Consider the following 16,961-nt stretch of genomic DNA (forward strand, 5'->3'; position numbering starts at 1 on the left):
TCATGTTGTGATAATTATAGACCAATAATATAATCAGATTTTCAAAAAGCCTTTGATAAGGTTAATCACGGTTTGCTAATTCACAAAGTATCTCATGGCAGTCTACTTAGTAGATGTTTAAATTCCTACCTAATAGAGCGACCAGATATAATAAACTCCTTTACGTACCCAATGTCTATTCAAATTATGGAAGAGGTTTATTTGTCTGGCTTACAAGTTCCACCATTAATGCACTCAGTACTGCTTCTTATGATTTCGATGTTTTTAATGTAAACGCAAACCAAGCTAGAATGATTATTGCAGATTTATATTTTAATGTATAACAGAGTGTTGTTAATTAAGTTTATTTGAATTTCAAAATAAATAAATAATGTTACGTAAAATAATACGTAAAAAATCGCATCTAGTGTAGCTTGCAATACATTTATGTTGGTGGCCAGTGGCATAGTATTATACTTTCAAGTCTGGCGATAAGTCATGTTGTGATAATTATAGACCAATAATATAATCAGCTTCAAAAGGAAAGGAGTAGGATAGAGATATGGGTAGTACCCATAAATTATATTTGAAAGTGGCGGAAATCCAATTTTCAGTTCGCATGCCGGGTTCAGCTAGTAAATAAATAAAATTAAAAAAAATATATATTACCATAAAATCATATTACCATTATTAACCTATGCTTCACCTGTATGGAATAACGCCTCGAATACTAACCTTTCCAAGCTCCAAGTAATACAAAATAAATCCCTAAAAATAATTTATAATACACCCATATATACTAACCTGAAATAACTGCATGCCATATATAATATTCCGTTTGTTACAGACATTACTAACTGCCAGTAGATTATATGACATAATCACTAATAACCATACTAACACACTTGTGAAGAGTCTCGGTGATTACAACAAAATGTCTATACCCTTCAGGTATAACACACAGATTACCTAAATACAATCTGCTCTAGGTCATCGACTTTAGAGAGTCTTTAATTAATATTATGTATTAGATGTATTATGAACATTTATAAGAATTGTAAATATGTTTTTGAGCTCTTTTTCCTATTATGCTTTAGGTTAACATTACAATAATATAATACTGTGATTAATAACCAAATTAAATTAAATTGTAAAATAGAAAATGATCAGTAGATCAGTAGCTATTAAAATAGATATTTATTTATTTTATTTATTTATATATATTTTAGCTATCAAGCTAATTTAAAAATACATCTTAATTATTATACTTAACTCTAAAATTTATAATTAACTTATATGTAATGTCCCTCACAGAGGTGTCTCTTCGCACCTCGCAGGAATGCATCCATGTTTTTAGCAGACCTGACGCACTCAGGGAGGGCATTATACATGAGCACACCCCTGTGAAAAACACCCCCAGCCGTCTTATTCTTTCTTACTCTACTTACAACTAGTTTGTCCTTATTTCTAGTATAAAAACTATGTTTATCTCTATTCCTTATTATATAATCATATTAATAAGGAATAACATATTTGTTACATATTTGTGATGATATGGTAGCACTAACGGAAACATGGTTGACTTCATCATTTTTTGATGCTGAACTTTTTGATTCTTCCTGGAGGCTGCATCGTAGCGATAGAGTAGATCGACGTGGTGGTGGTGTATTATTTGCTTGTCGTGATTGGTTTCGGTCGGTCCGGATGACAAATTTTGAAACTCTATCTGGTGAGGACTTATGGAATTCATAACTTGAAAATCATAATCGAGAAAGAATATTACGAAATACAAAAACCTTGTAAACATAGAATGAATTCAAGACGATAAACGATATATAATAATAATAATAATTATTTTTAGTTGTTTGTGTATATATGTATATGTTTTGTTTTTGTTATGTCTAATTTATTATTTTGTTTCTTGTCTTTTCTGTTATATTTTTGACCATTGTGGCGCATTAGGAATTCCTGTAATGCTACAATGGTCCAAACTTTAAATAAATAAATAATATCTTATCGAGACAATTCGAGCGATAGTCAGTGTGAACGTCCACATACGAAAGGGAGCATTCATCACTGCTGTCTACAGATGATATTTATTTACATTATAACATTCTAATTATACAAATATAAAAAATGCTTTATTTAAATAGTCATCATTTCAACAAATGTAACACAAACGACTGGAATATATCCAATCCTGAAAAAAATACACATTTACTATTATTTTTATATTTCATTATCATTTACAATATATTTCACTACTATATACATATATGCAAAATATGAAAACATTAAAAATTAAAGTATATTCAATAGTATAAATATTCCCAATTTGCACCTGTAATGCTACAACGGTCCAAACTTTAAATAAATAAATAAATAATACATAATCATCAAAATACTTAGGTAATAACTTATGATCTAACTTATAAACAAAAGACAATGTACTAATATTTAGACTAATTCTAATACGCATCCATCCTAATTCATCTAACATACTTCCAATACTCTTAAATCTACTCACATTCAAAATAGCTCTCATAGCTTTATTCTGTATTTTTTGCATTTTTTCTAAATTTTCGCCACTAAACAAATTAAGCACAGTGGCACAATAAACCACATGTGGCAAGACAATTGAATTAAACACTAAAATTTTACTTTTTTTACTTGTGAATATAAGATTAGCCAGCAGCATAGCTCGGACGTTAAGCTTCTGCTTACCGTAAAGAAGGTGCCGGGTTCTATCCCTGAATGAAAATGAATTTTTCACATTTAACAATTTTAAGCTTAAACTAACAACTATAATATAACATAGTTAAAAAAATTAACCAAAACTATCATTAGTAGTCCTAAAATAATATAATATAATTCAAATGTAGCATTTTAATAAACCTACATATATGTTTACGTCATTTTCCAGAGGTATCCATTAACACCCCTCAAGAAAGCACCAATTCTACCTCTAAAGCACCTTTCAGGTGTTCAAATATACAAGAAGGGTATTGTATATTTGAACACCTCTGTGGAAAACACTTCTTGCAGTTTTTGCTTTCTTAACTCTACCTATAATTAATTTATTCCTATTTCTAATTTTATAATTATGTATTTCTTCGGTAAGCCAGCAGCATAGCTCGGTCGTTAAGCTTCTGCTTAGCGTCAAGAAGGTGCCGGGTTCAATCCCTGAATGAAAATGAATTTTTCAGAGTATGCTGTTGGTCAGACCTGGATTTGTGACTCCAGGTTGATCGTTTCCTATCAAAGTTTGCCAATTTTCTCTGATTTCATTGTTGAAACGGTTCTCGGAAAAAAAAATTGGCTAAAAATCCTTCCTACCTACTATGTCACCACTATTTGAAATTTGATTGATGTACAATAAAAGTTTATGTACAATTCATAGGTGTCTCGCAATTCAACGACTTATAATAAAAATGCTGCATTTGTATTTGTAATTGGCCAGGAAGGCGCATTGGGATTTACCTGTAAGGCCTAAAAAAAAAAAAAGATGTATTGTGAATATAATTTCGTAATAATAAAAATTTTAATTTCCATTTATCCACACCCACCCCCTGGATCGGTCTGATTGGATCGGTGGAGGCCTCGCTTACTGGTATGATCATGATCCACCACTGTGTGGAAACCTTCACCTATGTATACGTTAGGGCGTGGGGTCGGGGCGGGAAATGCGCTCGGAGAGGGGGTGGTAATTTCCCGAGGAAAAGCGGTTGAGGGTAGGGGTGGAGGCGTGGTAGTGGGTGGGGCCTTTGCTAGTGGTAGTGGGTGGTGTGGGGTGGTGTGGGGTGGTGGGGTGTGGTGTCGTGGTGGGGGTGCGGGTGCCAGTGCTTGGTGTCAGTCGGGCGCCGACGTGGTTGGCGCGCGCACGTGTGTCGGCATGGCGGCGCGCTAAGCGGGCATGCCGGCGCGGCCGGTCGCCGTGTGGTCGCGGTCGCGGTCGTGGTCGTGGTCGTGGTCGTGGTCGTGGAGTGGTGGTCGTGGTCGTGGTCGTGGTCGCGGACTCGCCTTCGGCCAACGCGTGCTCGTGATGGTGGTGGTGTGGGCCGCCCTTGCCGCCCTCGCCGCCCCCTTCCCCGCCCCGGCTGCCGCTGCCGCCCCCGCCGCGCCGCGCCGCTGCCTCAAACACCAAAAGCAGCTGGTCGCGCTCGCCGAGGGCGTGCAGCGCGCGCCCCTCGTGCTCGAGGCGCGCGCCCGCTCCGTCTCCCCGGACAACGTCTCCGTCACCTTCAAGGTGCAGCGCGTGCTCAAAGGCACGGCCAGGGAGGAGCTGCTGCGCCTGCAACTACCCCCTCAGGCCAGGCGCACCCTCAAGATGGACGGCCGCTATCTCCTCCTGCTCGAGAGGGCGCCCACCCGCGCCCTCAGGCTCCTCGATCAGCCCACGCCGCGCGGCATCGCCAGGTGCCTCAGGATAGCTCCTGGTAAGTTCAAACTCCAAACTTATCCAAACACACACCACCGGAAAATCTCACATTTTCCATTTCCCACATGGGGCACTCGTGCGATTCCTATCATTGAAAATTTCACATCGACTACATACAGCCAGCAGTTTGGCTTAGTGATAGCGTATATATTTAGCATCACTGAGGTCATAGGTTCGAGTCCTCGCCACTGCTGGTTAGATTCCAAATCGATCGTTTCTCTATCAGAGTTTTTGCCAATTTTATCTGATCATTGCTGAAACGGTTCCTGAAAATTGGTATTAACCCTTTGACTGCTACAACAACGATAAATCGTTGTTTTGAAATCGGCGAAGATTGCTACGACGATCGTTGTTGACGTCATTAATTGTCGTATTTCAATACTTTCTTTGAGCCACCAGCGCATCAGTGGCACGAAACATTTTTTTTATATACGTATTTATATTTATTTTTCAATCAAGCTTTATAAATATTTATCAATTTTTTAAATAAAAGCTCTTCAATTTCGGGTTCATCATCAAAGTAAATTTCGGGTTCATTGTCAATGTCATATAAGGAGTTATTACTTGGGAATTGATTATTGTCGATAAATCCATTTTCAGAATCAGTAGAGCTGCTGATTTGTCGAGTTCCTCGGCGAGGAGCTATTATTTCGCTTTCATCACTTTCACTGTCCGATATCATTTTGCAGAGTTAAAATAAATGGCAAAAAACAATAGAAATCCGCTTTCAATTATATAGGTCACGAGACGTCACGAATTCATGCAATCAATCAAATGCAACTGAAATGCATACAAAATGTTTATGATACATGTTGAAAAATTATTTGATTATTAGAAACTTCGCATTCTTGTGTGTCTCGCTCACACGTACACAATTAAAACCAAGAAAGAAAGAGAGAAAGACCGCTACCTGTTTCGAATATATCGCATGTTGTAAGGATACATCGATATCTAAAAATAGATTATTGAAAAGAATAAAGCGTCGGAAAACAATTGTCAAAACTTATTTAGTGTATATATGTAGGTATCTCTTTCGCACGCACGCATGTAAAAGCAAGACAGAAAGAGAGAGCACGAGTCCACGACTGCTTCTTAAAAATGTATATAAAGTATTATAAAAATTACGAGTGTTCGGCGAAGTAAGTATGTAAAAAAAAATATTATATTTATTTTTTTTCAAAATAATTACAAATGTTAGCATTTTTCGCTTGGACATTGAAAAACCTCGTAGCAGCCAAAGGGTTAAATCTAATCCTGTTGTCACAAAAATCTGCCCGTGTATAATTTGTATTAATTATACACAGTAATCTGAAATCCATAGATGTCACTATGATTATTATTTCTGATTAATTGTTATATTCTATATAGTATATACTTTAATTGTTATATTCTGATTGTATATGTATGTATTACTGTATTTCTGATTTCTGATTGTTTATGTATTTCATTAACGTACACCCGTCGCATTGGAGCAAATCTGTAATGGCGAGTGTGTATTGATTTGTGACAATAAAATAAATGAAATAAAATATTATTCAAAGACCGACATTTGTTTATCTGCTGTTCTTGTTCAATATCATGACTTAATTGCTTTTTCTGAAACTTGGATTTGCGATTCTGTCTTAAATGGCGAACTTTTTGATGACCGCTATTTAGTTTTTCGGAGGGATCGTTGCAGCAGAGGCGGGGGAGTACTTCTCACTGTACGAGCTGCTAGTTTTCAATCTGTTCGCCTTTTTGATCAGCTCAATACCATCGGTGAACATATTTGGGTTGAACTTTAATATGTGTACTGTATTTTCCTCCGAATTATAAATTAATTTTTTTCAAATTTGCAAAATAATTTTAATGTTTTGGCTGGCAGGAAAGTCATGATCTTGGGTGATTTTAATCCTAGGAGTTTGAATTTTGTTCCTAATGAATTAATTTTTATGTCAGAACTATTAAATATGAGTCAATTGAACTCAATAACTAATTGTAATGATTTATGTGTTTATGCATGTATAATGTATGTATGTATATGTATATATGTGTATTTTTATATGTATGTATGTATGAGTGTGTATTTGTGTATACGTGGAAGTATTTGTGTATATTTGAATGGTGTACATATATGTTTATATAATTGTCTTTGGCCAAAAAGGCGCATTGAGTTTACCTGTTAGGCCTTCTTGGTGTAAATTAAATAAAAAAATAAAATAAAATATGTATGTAGTTGGTGGTGGGGTGGAAACTACATGATTTTTCACAATTTCGTATGCCTAAACTTTACACTGTTGGTCTAAAATGTTCTGACCGATCGACTGATTCTACACATGTATAATTTGATCGACCGATCGAATTATACATGGGTTTGAAAATTTCATATCAACTACATAGTTGGTGGTGGGGTGGAAACTAAGCGATTGCTCTTAGTCAATTAAGATATGAATTTTCCACAATTTCGTATGTCTAATCTTTACACTGTTGGTCTAAAATGTTCTGACCGATCGAGCTATTATATAGGTATGTAGAAGTTTGTCGAAAATTGGAAAGCGTATAAACTATTTTCCTTGTTCTCCTTGAAAATTTCATATCAACTACTTAGTTGGTGGTGGGATGGAGACTAAGCGATTGCTCTTGGTCAATTAAGACATGAGTTTTCCACAATTTCGTACGCCTAAACTTTACACTGTTGGTCTGAAATGATCTGACCGATTGAACTTTTATGTATATACGTATGTAGAAGTTTGTCGAAAATTGAAAAACGTATAAACTATCAATTTTCTTTTTTACACATTAAGAACTATTTTTCACGTTACCCGAAATTTTCCTAAATGTTACACTAACTAATTTAGTGAAAGGTTGAAACTAAGTGATTTCTATTGGTCTAAATGTTCTGACCGATCGAACTGATCGACCGCTTCTACATATAATTCCATCGACCGATCGAATTATACGTAGAAGTGTGTCAAAAATTGGAAACGCATAAGCTATCATTTTCTTTTTTATACATTAAGAACTGTTTTTCATTTTGCCCCGAATTTTCCAAAATTTTATTTGCCTAAACTTTAGACTAACCATCTTAATGAAAGGTTGAAAGTAACCGATTTTTATTGGACTGAAAAGTTCTGACCGCTTGATCTATTATATTTAGAATCGTTTAAGCGTTTAAATGATTAAACGTTTAATCATTTTCCTTTTTACACGTTCAGAAATATTTTTCAATTGGCCTGGCATTTTCCACAATTTCATATGCCTGAACTTTAAACTAACTAGCTTAGTGGAAGTTTGAATCTATGCGGTTTTTATCGGGCTGAAACGTTCTGACCGCGTGATACATATTTACATATTATACTGTCGAAATTTATGAAAGATAATTTTCTTTCATCATTTTCATTTCGAAAAGTAAATCATTTTCTTTTTTTACACCTTTAGAAGTGTTTGTTCATTTTTCCCGGCATTTTCCAAAATTTCATTTTCCTGATCTTTACACTAACTAGCTTAGTGGAAGGGATTGAAGAGTTGAAACTAAGCGATTTCTATTGGGCTGTCTATTTACCGTTCTGACTTGATATTTAGAAGTTTTTCGAAAATTGAAAAACGTATATACTATCTTTATTTTTAATTAAAAATTGTTTTTCATTTTACCCGGCAGTTTGTACTTCACACTAACTAAAGGTTGAAAACTAAACGATTTTTATTTGGTTAGACTATTCTGACCGATCGAACTATTATATAATATTTAGAAGTTTTTTGTTTTATTTTTAACAAATTACAAACTGTTTTTCATTTTGATCGACAATTTTCAAAATTTAATTTGCTTACACTTTAAATTAACTGATAGAAAGAAAACTTAGCAATTCTTATTGGTCAGTTACGATGTTCTGATCCATTGCATTATAGTATGTAGATATGTATATGGAAGTTTGTCGGAAAATCAGCAATGTATTAATCACCGTTTGCAATTTCACACGTTTGCATCTAGAAAATGAATAGCAGTGTTATAGTAAAATTATTTTTTTACGTTTTTAAAAATGTCCAAAACTACTATTTTCTGAATTGAGCTACTCAATCAAACATCAACAGGTGATCTTCTATAGTTCCTTGTAAACTTTACTTCAAAACTTCCAAGTAACTACCGGAAAAACCATTTTCAATATCGATCGAAGAATTTCCAGTATTTAATCTATTTATATATGCATATCATATATGTACATCAATTCAGTTAACTTTGTAGTTACAGTAAAAATACGCGTAAAAACAGTATTTAAAAAAGAAATAAAATGAGTAAATTTGTCTACATCTAATATACTAAAACCATAGCCAGATAATATGTTTTATTTTATTTGCATTGTATATTGAGATTTATTACAAAACTAGTAGAATACTCAAAACTAAAGATCATTGAGTTGTATGCTCGATTATGTCTTCATAAAGTATAATGAACAGACTTGGTTTAAAAGTTTTACTATGGCATACGAATCATCGAATGCTTTACGTTTCCAAAGTTTATCAACTATCATATGCCGGAAAAATCCTGAAAATATATATAATGTCGTGTGAAGATTTTCTATTAGGAAAGAAAACACGTACATATACTGTATTCGCTTAGTTATCTACATTAAGTAGTGTTAACCTATTGATCCTTTAAAACTTAACAGAAAAAATTAAAATGTGCGGTCGGAAAATTTCAAGGAAAGTCTTTTCTTGCACTCGAAAAACTTCTGCAGATTAAAACTTGTATTGCAATATTACGTACAATCACTGATTAAAATTCCTTTCTTATCTTTATTTTATATTGATTTAAATGGAATATCGTTACAAAATTTATAGTGTTATGTTAAAATGTCATTATTTGATTCATTCAGTTTTTTTTTTGCGATAAGCGAGGCGCTTCGATTAAGTCAGAAATTTTACAATTTAAAGATTATTCAACTGATATGATCACATTTAGTTCAAGCTATCTTCTCTACATATGCACAATATTTACTTAGGAACATATTTAATATTTTTTTAATTGAAATATCCAAACGTTTGAACAATAATCCCCAATTCGTCCAAAATATAATTAATGTGCCTGTCAATAATTATTTTGTTTAAATTTAATTCTCACGATGAATTCACGTGCTATCGATACAGATTAACTTTAATACGTAATATCGAATTATTATGTGAACATTTATACACTTCATTGAGATAATTGTAATTTTGTATGTCCTATTATTTTTTGTTATCATTATCGATTGTTTTTTCGTAGTATGTAACGTATTTATTTAAATTTGCTTAAATAATCTGCCCAACAACAAAGATAAAAAATTTATCCCACCTATTATCTTGCATATTATCGTTTAGATTACACCTCGACGTTTTGTTTTATTTATACGCTTAAGTTCCGTTTAGCAATCACTAACAATAACTTTCTAATGGTAAGAAGTGCGCAATTTTTCCGGAAAATTTCCACCACATAAACAAATAATAACACATGTTAACCCTGACCTATAAAAATGAGGCGCGCGATACGCATATGATAAGCAATATATATTTTTCAGGCAAAATTTCATTTTTAAATTCAATTCATTTCGTAACTAAATCGTAATCATTTAATTCCATTTGATAAAATTTTTTAACTCGTTCATTTATATTCATTTTTTTCTTATATGTATATTATATATGAGTCCAAGAAGCAAATTTGCAGTATTTATTTACAATTCATTTTGATATATTTAAATTATTTTGTTCAATCAAATACATATAATTATTTAATGAATTTATAGCGAACTTTAAAACCAGCTCTTAAAATCGATCCGATTTAGCGTGAGACTTACGAGAATTGAGCATGCTGTCGTATCTATGCAATGTATTACAACATTATAATGATGTAAAATAATTTCTTTATTTTTTAACCATATAATATTATTACAATATAATTCAATGCAATGTCTTTAATAATATTACTGTGAGTTTTGCTGTCCATAACATGACGTTGACAATTACCTTCATCGTCTAAAAAATATAAATTTCTATTAATATAAAATATATACTCATTTCATAAATAAATTACTAATATCAACAACTTATGTATTTTATATTAAAATTTTATTAATGTAAATATTTCGAAACACGTACTGAAAACTAACGAAAAATAAAAGTCAAATTCTACCGAACGCTATACGCACGTACAATGTTGTATTTCTTGACCAAAATTCAATTTGAAACTGAAACGAAATGTAATTGGCCATCGCGAATTGAGAAGGGGGTCAATACGATAGCATATACATTTTACATAAGTGTAATTCCAGATCGGTTCGATAACAGTTTCATTTATTACGATAATTTATGGGGCTTTCTCGCAATATAGCGGACTGACTATAAATCACCAGGCCAACGAATTATTATTTATACCCAACGCCATTTGTTTCCTTTACAAAGATGTAATCACTATAACTATTCAAAAAATAATCTCGGACTTATAGCAATTTCAAAAGTGACACTTCTTTTATCTCATATGTACATACTACACATAAAACATCCGTACTACAAATTCCAATACCGGTACTTTTGAAATCGGTCCTACTAGATTTTGACCAAAATTAGACCTTCAGTACTACTGGTAGTACACAATAGATTACTAGTAGTACCGAAATATAATAATTTAATTTTTTTGTTACTTAAATAGCTTTGAATTTAGAGCAAATTGTCTTAACGCCTGGTTTTTAAGAATTATTCAACACTGAATATGCTTTCGCTGTGTACCTAAGTGTACCATAAATTTAAAATCAAATGTACATATGCTGAAAACATCTATGTATGGTGTAACAATAGATGAAGTTTTTTGATCGAACTCGACATTTTGTACGTCAATACGATAGCACTCGACATTTTGTACGTCAATACGATAGCACTCGACATTTTGTACGTCAATCTCGTCAATACGATAGCATGTACATTTTACGTAAGTCACGTGCTTATATAAGTACATTTTGAGTCTTAACTTACCATTTTTTTTAATATTTTTACAAAATGTATACTTCATACTGTGTACGTTTTAATTTATATGTATATTTAATAGTGTTTAACAAAGTTATCCACGTTTGAAAGTCGCCCATATCGCCGCATTTCGGCGTATCTAGCCATTCTACATATCTCGCTCTAGCGCACACTCCAACTGATATATCTCGATTGCATCAGATGGTATTTAACGGTTGATGTTTTTTGATTGATTTTTACAAACTGTATACTTTAATCTGTTTACATGTGAATTTATATGTATATTTAATGGTGTTTAACAAAGTTATCTACGTTTGAAAGTCGCCCATATCTTCGCCGCGTTTCGGCGCATCTAGCCATTCTATCTCGCTCTAGCGCACACTCCAGCCGATAGATCTCGCTCGCACGGCAAACGAGGCTGTTCTGATTCGATCGGATCTATTCAGTGATTGCATCAGATGGTATTTAGCCGTTGATGTTCGGTTGATGTTTGCAAGTGGCCGCACAAAGGATAGCGAGTGGATGTGTTTGTCTCGTCGGCCGACCGTCGACGAGGTCTACCACGTATATGTATACACCGAATAGGGCAAAACGGTGGCAAAGAAGCTGCCGCCGAGCATCAGAAGCAGATGAAGAAGCGGTCGGCAAGGCTGAGCTGGTTGTTGGTACCCAGTGATACCCAGGCCCCGACTGGCCACTACCAAATATGTCGCACTGGCTACGAGCAACCATGCTCGAAACACCGCTCCTACTACAAATGGTAACCATTGTCCTGTTGCGTGGATCACACCTCGACTCTCTACTACTATGTGGTACCCAGCAACCCAAAACTGCTGCGTCAATAGTGATAGTCTCCCTTAAAAGTATTTCTGAATAAGTTTTGGCGTTTTGGCATAGAACTACATATATATAAGCCGCCTTTAAACAGGCTATAGATTCGAGATGATCTTTAGCATATTGAAAGTACTCATATGATTATATAAAACGACTATAGTTAGTTGACCTGGTGAGTTAAAGTATTGCGTCAAAATATCAGTCTTTCTGCATTGATTTTAAATGCCTTTAATTATTACTAAATTATATTCACAATACATCTTATATCTATTTTAATAGCTACTTATCTATTGATCATTTTCTATTTTAAAATTTTAATTTAATTTTGTTAGTAATCATAGTATTATATTATTCTTATATCAATGTACAGCATAATAGGAAAAATACCTCAAAAACCTATTTACGAAATTATGTTCACAATACATCTTATATCTATTTTAATAGCTACTTATCTATTGATCATTTTCTATTTTAAAATTTTAATTTAATTTTGTTAGTAATCACAGTATTATATTATTCTAATGTTAATGTACAGCATAAAAGGAAAAAGAGCTCAAAAACCTATTTTAAATTCTTATAAATATTCATAATACATCTAATACATAATATTAATTAAAGACTCTCTAAAGTCGAAGATCTAGAGCAGATTGTGTTTCGGTAATCTGTGTTTATACCTGAAGGGTATAGACATTTTTTTGTAATCACCGAGACTCTTCACGATTGTTATTAGTGATTCTGTCATAGCATCTACTGGTTAGTTTGTTAGTAATGTCTGTGACTAACGGAATATTATTTATGGCATGCAGTTTTTTCAAGTTAGTATATATGGGTGAGTTATAAATTACTTTTAGGGATTTATTTTGTATTATTTGGAGATGGAAAGGTTAGTATTCAAGGCGTTATTCCATACAGATGAATTATAGGTTAATAGTGGTAATATGAGCGCGCGATATAATTTTATTTTATTTTGAGTTGATAAAGAACTATGGCGATTAAATATTGGGAATATTGAGGATATACCTCGCATCGCTTTGCATTTCGCTGCTTCAATGTGAGGTGCCCATCTCATTATTTTATCGAACGTTACTCCTAAATATTTTGTTAATGATTGCAATTTTATACTTTCTCCATAGGGGATTTTCAGATCTGAACTTGGCTTCTGCACTTATATGAAGGTGTTTACCTTATACATAACATATATCAGCAGTTTATGTAATGAATTAAACGTATATCAACAGTTTATTTAATGAATTGTCCACTTTACAGTCACCATAAATTCATGGTTATCTTTAAAGTATGTATCGTTTAATATATAAAACTACGTTTTATATCGGAAATAATTAGTTGACTTGATGATTTAAAGTAAATTCGCAGTATTGTGTCAAAGTTGTGTAAAGTAGATGGCCGAAACTACTGATATTTATAGTCTTCACAAAAAAAATTACGATAAAAATGAATCGTTTTAAAACATCAATTCCATTATATACTTATAAATTTTGCGTCGTAGTAAGATTATTTATCCTACTGTTAACTTGGAAGAAGGCATACGCTACGTGCAATGTTTTAAAACCGAATTGTCCGGCATTGCTCGGTCGAGTGAAAGTAAATTTTATATTATTTTACACTTTACAAAGACACTAGTTTTAATTTTACTACCATGGAGTAGTATATGGGTACTTAATTTGGTGCTTTTATATCTAAAACTATGTATATGTGTAGATTGAAACCTACATATATATGTACATATGATGCCATAGAGTTTGATATCATGCTATCAATTCCAGACTATTAATATTGAAAGCCTGAAGAAAAAGATCTTCGATCAATGCGTTTTACCAGTGATGGATGTGAAACTTGGATATTGAACGCCAAAATTCTACACCAAGTCCAATGCACTCAAAGACGTATGGAACGCTGTGTGCTCGGGATAACGAAGAAAGACAAGAAGCGGAAAACGTGGGTGAGAAGTATGACAGGGATAGTGGGCATAGTGGATAGAGTAAAGAGATTGAAATGGCAATAGACGGGCCACGTGGATAGAAGAATGGACGAAAGGTGGACAAAAGAAGTGCTAGAATGGTACCCGAGAGAATGCAAGAAAGTAAAAAGAAGACCGCAAGGAAGATGGGTAGACGAAATTTGGAAAATGTGTGAGGTGAGATGGATGAGAGTTGCGCAAAACAGAGAAGAGTGGAAGTGTGGAGAGGCCTTCATCCAGCAGTGGATGGTGAGTGGCTGTAGATGATGATGATGATGAATGTTCAACAACTTGAACTATCATTAAAATAGCAGTCCTGAAACCGATGCAATTAAATATATATATGAAAACTAGAACGATCTAAAATTTCAACTTGGAACTAGTGACTAATATTACCTGGTCTAGGATTTTCCGTATACAATTTTATAATGAAAATTTAAACCAGAAAAATTCCTTCTAAATATTTCATTCTTGTCTATTCGTTTTCTCAATCAAATATTGGTATATTTGATATATATATATATATATATATATATATATATATATATATATATATATATATATATATATATATATATATATATATATATATATATATATATATATATATATATATATATATATATATATATCAGTCAAGTGCCGTTTTCGTTATGACCTATATTTCAAATAGACACAAATAGATTGATGCATCCTCACTTAATACACTCAGTCACTTTCGTTAAGAACATTGCCAGTCGTTTACATTCCTAAGTATTTTACAAATTCGCCATTTTCCAATATGACATAGTATTTTGTTGAACATTCGCATAATTTGTTTTTCAATATTAAACACGTATTAAAATTTGAACATTGGAACGCAATAATCTATCCACAAAACGATAACAGTGTATCATCGGTTTATCACATATTTTGAATGTTCTATTTATTTACATTTTTTCCATACGCTTCTCAAATTTCATTCGACGTAGGTATACATTACCGGAAGTAAGAATATGTTTTTTATTTGCATGTATTTTATGATCATTTAAAATTTTATGCGATTAAATCATTTCAGCCTCTGTTAAAAGCCATATTTCGTTTTGATCATAATTCTATGAATTAGGATTGTTTAATTTGAGACCATATTTAGCAAAGGGTTGTAGAATTTTATCACATCTTTAAAATTGGATTATTAAGAGGCTAAATTTTGCTATATGGATTCCATTGAAACTTCAGAATTATGGAGATTTTTCATGAAGCATCCCACATAAATAGGCATAGCTAACCCTTTTCCCTAACGAAAATGAAAATATCAGTTTAAAGAAGTATATGATGTTATCAGAAAACAGATAATATTGAAATGTTATCTGTTTTAAGAAGATGTTTTCTATTTTTCCGTTTCATATTTGCTTTGATAACATCTTCTTATAAAATTGCATATATGTATTTTGCGCAATGCCGTTGACTTACTACAAATCACCAATTTAACTAATTATTATTAATATGAAGAGTCCTGATCTATTTAATCATATAAGTTTTATTTACATATGTATATGCGAGAGATTAACTATTTTTTCCCATTAACTCTTTTAAGAAGTATATGATGCTATGATAAAACAGATAATAATGAAATATTATCTATTTTAAGAAAAAAAATTATTTCTTCGTTTCATATTTGCTTTGAGAACATCCCCTTATAAAATTGCACACATTTTAAGCATATACTTTGGGCAATGCTGTTGACTTACTACAAGTCACCAATTTAACTAATTATTATTAATATGAAGAGTCAATCCTGATCTATTTAATCATATAAGTTTTGTTTATATGCGAGAGATTATTTCAGAATTATGGAAATTTTTCATGAAGCATCCCACATAAATAGACTCTACGTCAATAATTAACAAGAATTAAGATGAAAAATGGCTCAAACATATGTATAATTCGTCTATTAACGGGAATTATTTTTTATGAAATTAAATCACGAAGCCTACTTATCTTTATCGATATTAAATGCGTCACACTTCCTCTGTACAAAGATGTAAATATTATTGCTATGCAAAAGACAATCTTGATTTTATATGTGACACTAGTTCATGGCGCGATTTTCCAATACTTTTAAGCGCCTTAATGAATAGACGCAGTTCTAAATATACTTTTTAACTGTGAATTTTTTCCCAGCAGTTACGTCTCTGAAAGGAAAATTTGAAAATTGTCAAATTTTCTCAAGCTGAATTTCCAACTTGGTTGAATCTCGCGCTCTCGTCACGACCTCGCCTCTTGGGCCAGCTCGTCTGGATCCACCTGTGCGATTTGCCGTGTATTTTAGTGACAAATCGGCATGCTTGTACGTGTCTCATTATGCGTGTGTGTGTGTGTATGTTTGTGTGTCTCGAATGGCGTTATTTGCGGACTATTGAAAACGAACAGTGGCCAGTGTGCAGGGCATACGTAACGGATTTAGCGTGCATTAGTCTAGAAAACTGCATTCTTGACAATGACGGGTGCACCGCTGTCGATACGCAACCAGGTACATCGGAGACACATATGTACCTAAAGCACATACTTTCTTGAAATCATCATCATCATCATCATCATCGTCTGCCATTTACTACAACCACTACTGCTGTCGCCTTCAAAGCTAACCCTAATCGATACTGCCTGATCGGTCGGTCTAAATGTGTCGACTCAAATATGGGTCAAATCGATTATAAATGAACAAAGTTCTACCGGATGGAACTATCCCTCACGAGTAATAAACTTGGCTTAATTCACTGGTTG

General features: G+C 33.1%; 1 protein-coding gene across 2 annotated transcripts in view; it reads left to right on the plus strand.

Moving 5' to 3' along the window:
- The first annotated feature begins 3,827 nt into the window (after window positions 1-3,827).
- The window catches only part of vn (membrane-bound neuregulin protein vein), a 98,301-nt gene continuing 85,167 nt past the window's right edge, over window positions 3,828-16,961 (plus strand). Inside the window, exon 1 of one of the 2 annotated variants that reach the window (XM_077434215.1) lies at window positions 3,828-4,415. In XM_077434215.1, coding sequence (XP_077290341.1) covers window positions 3,893-4,415 — 523 coding nt within the window. In that variant the 5' untranslated portion in view covers window positions 3,828-3,892. The remainder of the gene's footprint in view (window positions 4,416-16,961) is intronic. The other variant, XM_077434222.1, reaches the window with a different exon arrangement.

The sequence above is a fragment of the Arctopsyche grandis genome, chromosome 1, assembly GCF_051622035.1.
Source record: "Arctopsyche grandis isolate Sample6627 chromosome 1, ASM5162203v2, whole genome shotgun sequence".
NCBI lineage: Eukaryota > Metazoa > Arthropoda > Insecta > Trichoptera > Hydropsychidae > Arctopsyche > Arctopsyche grandis.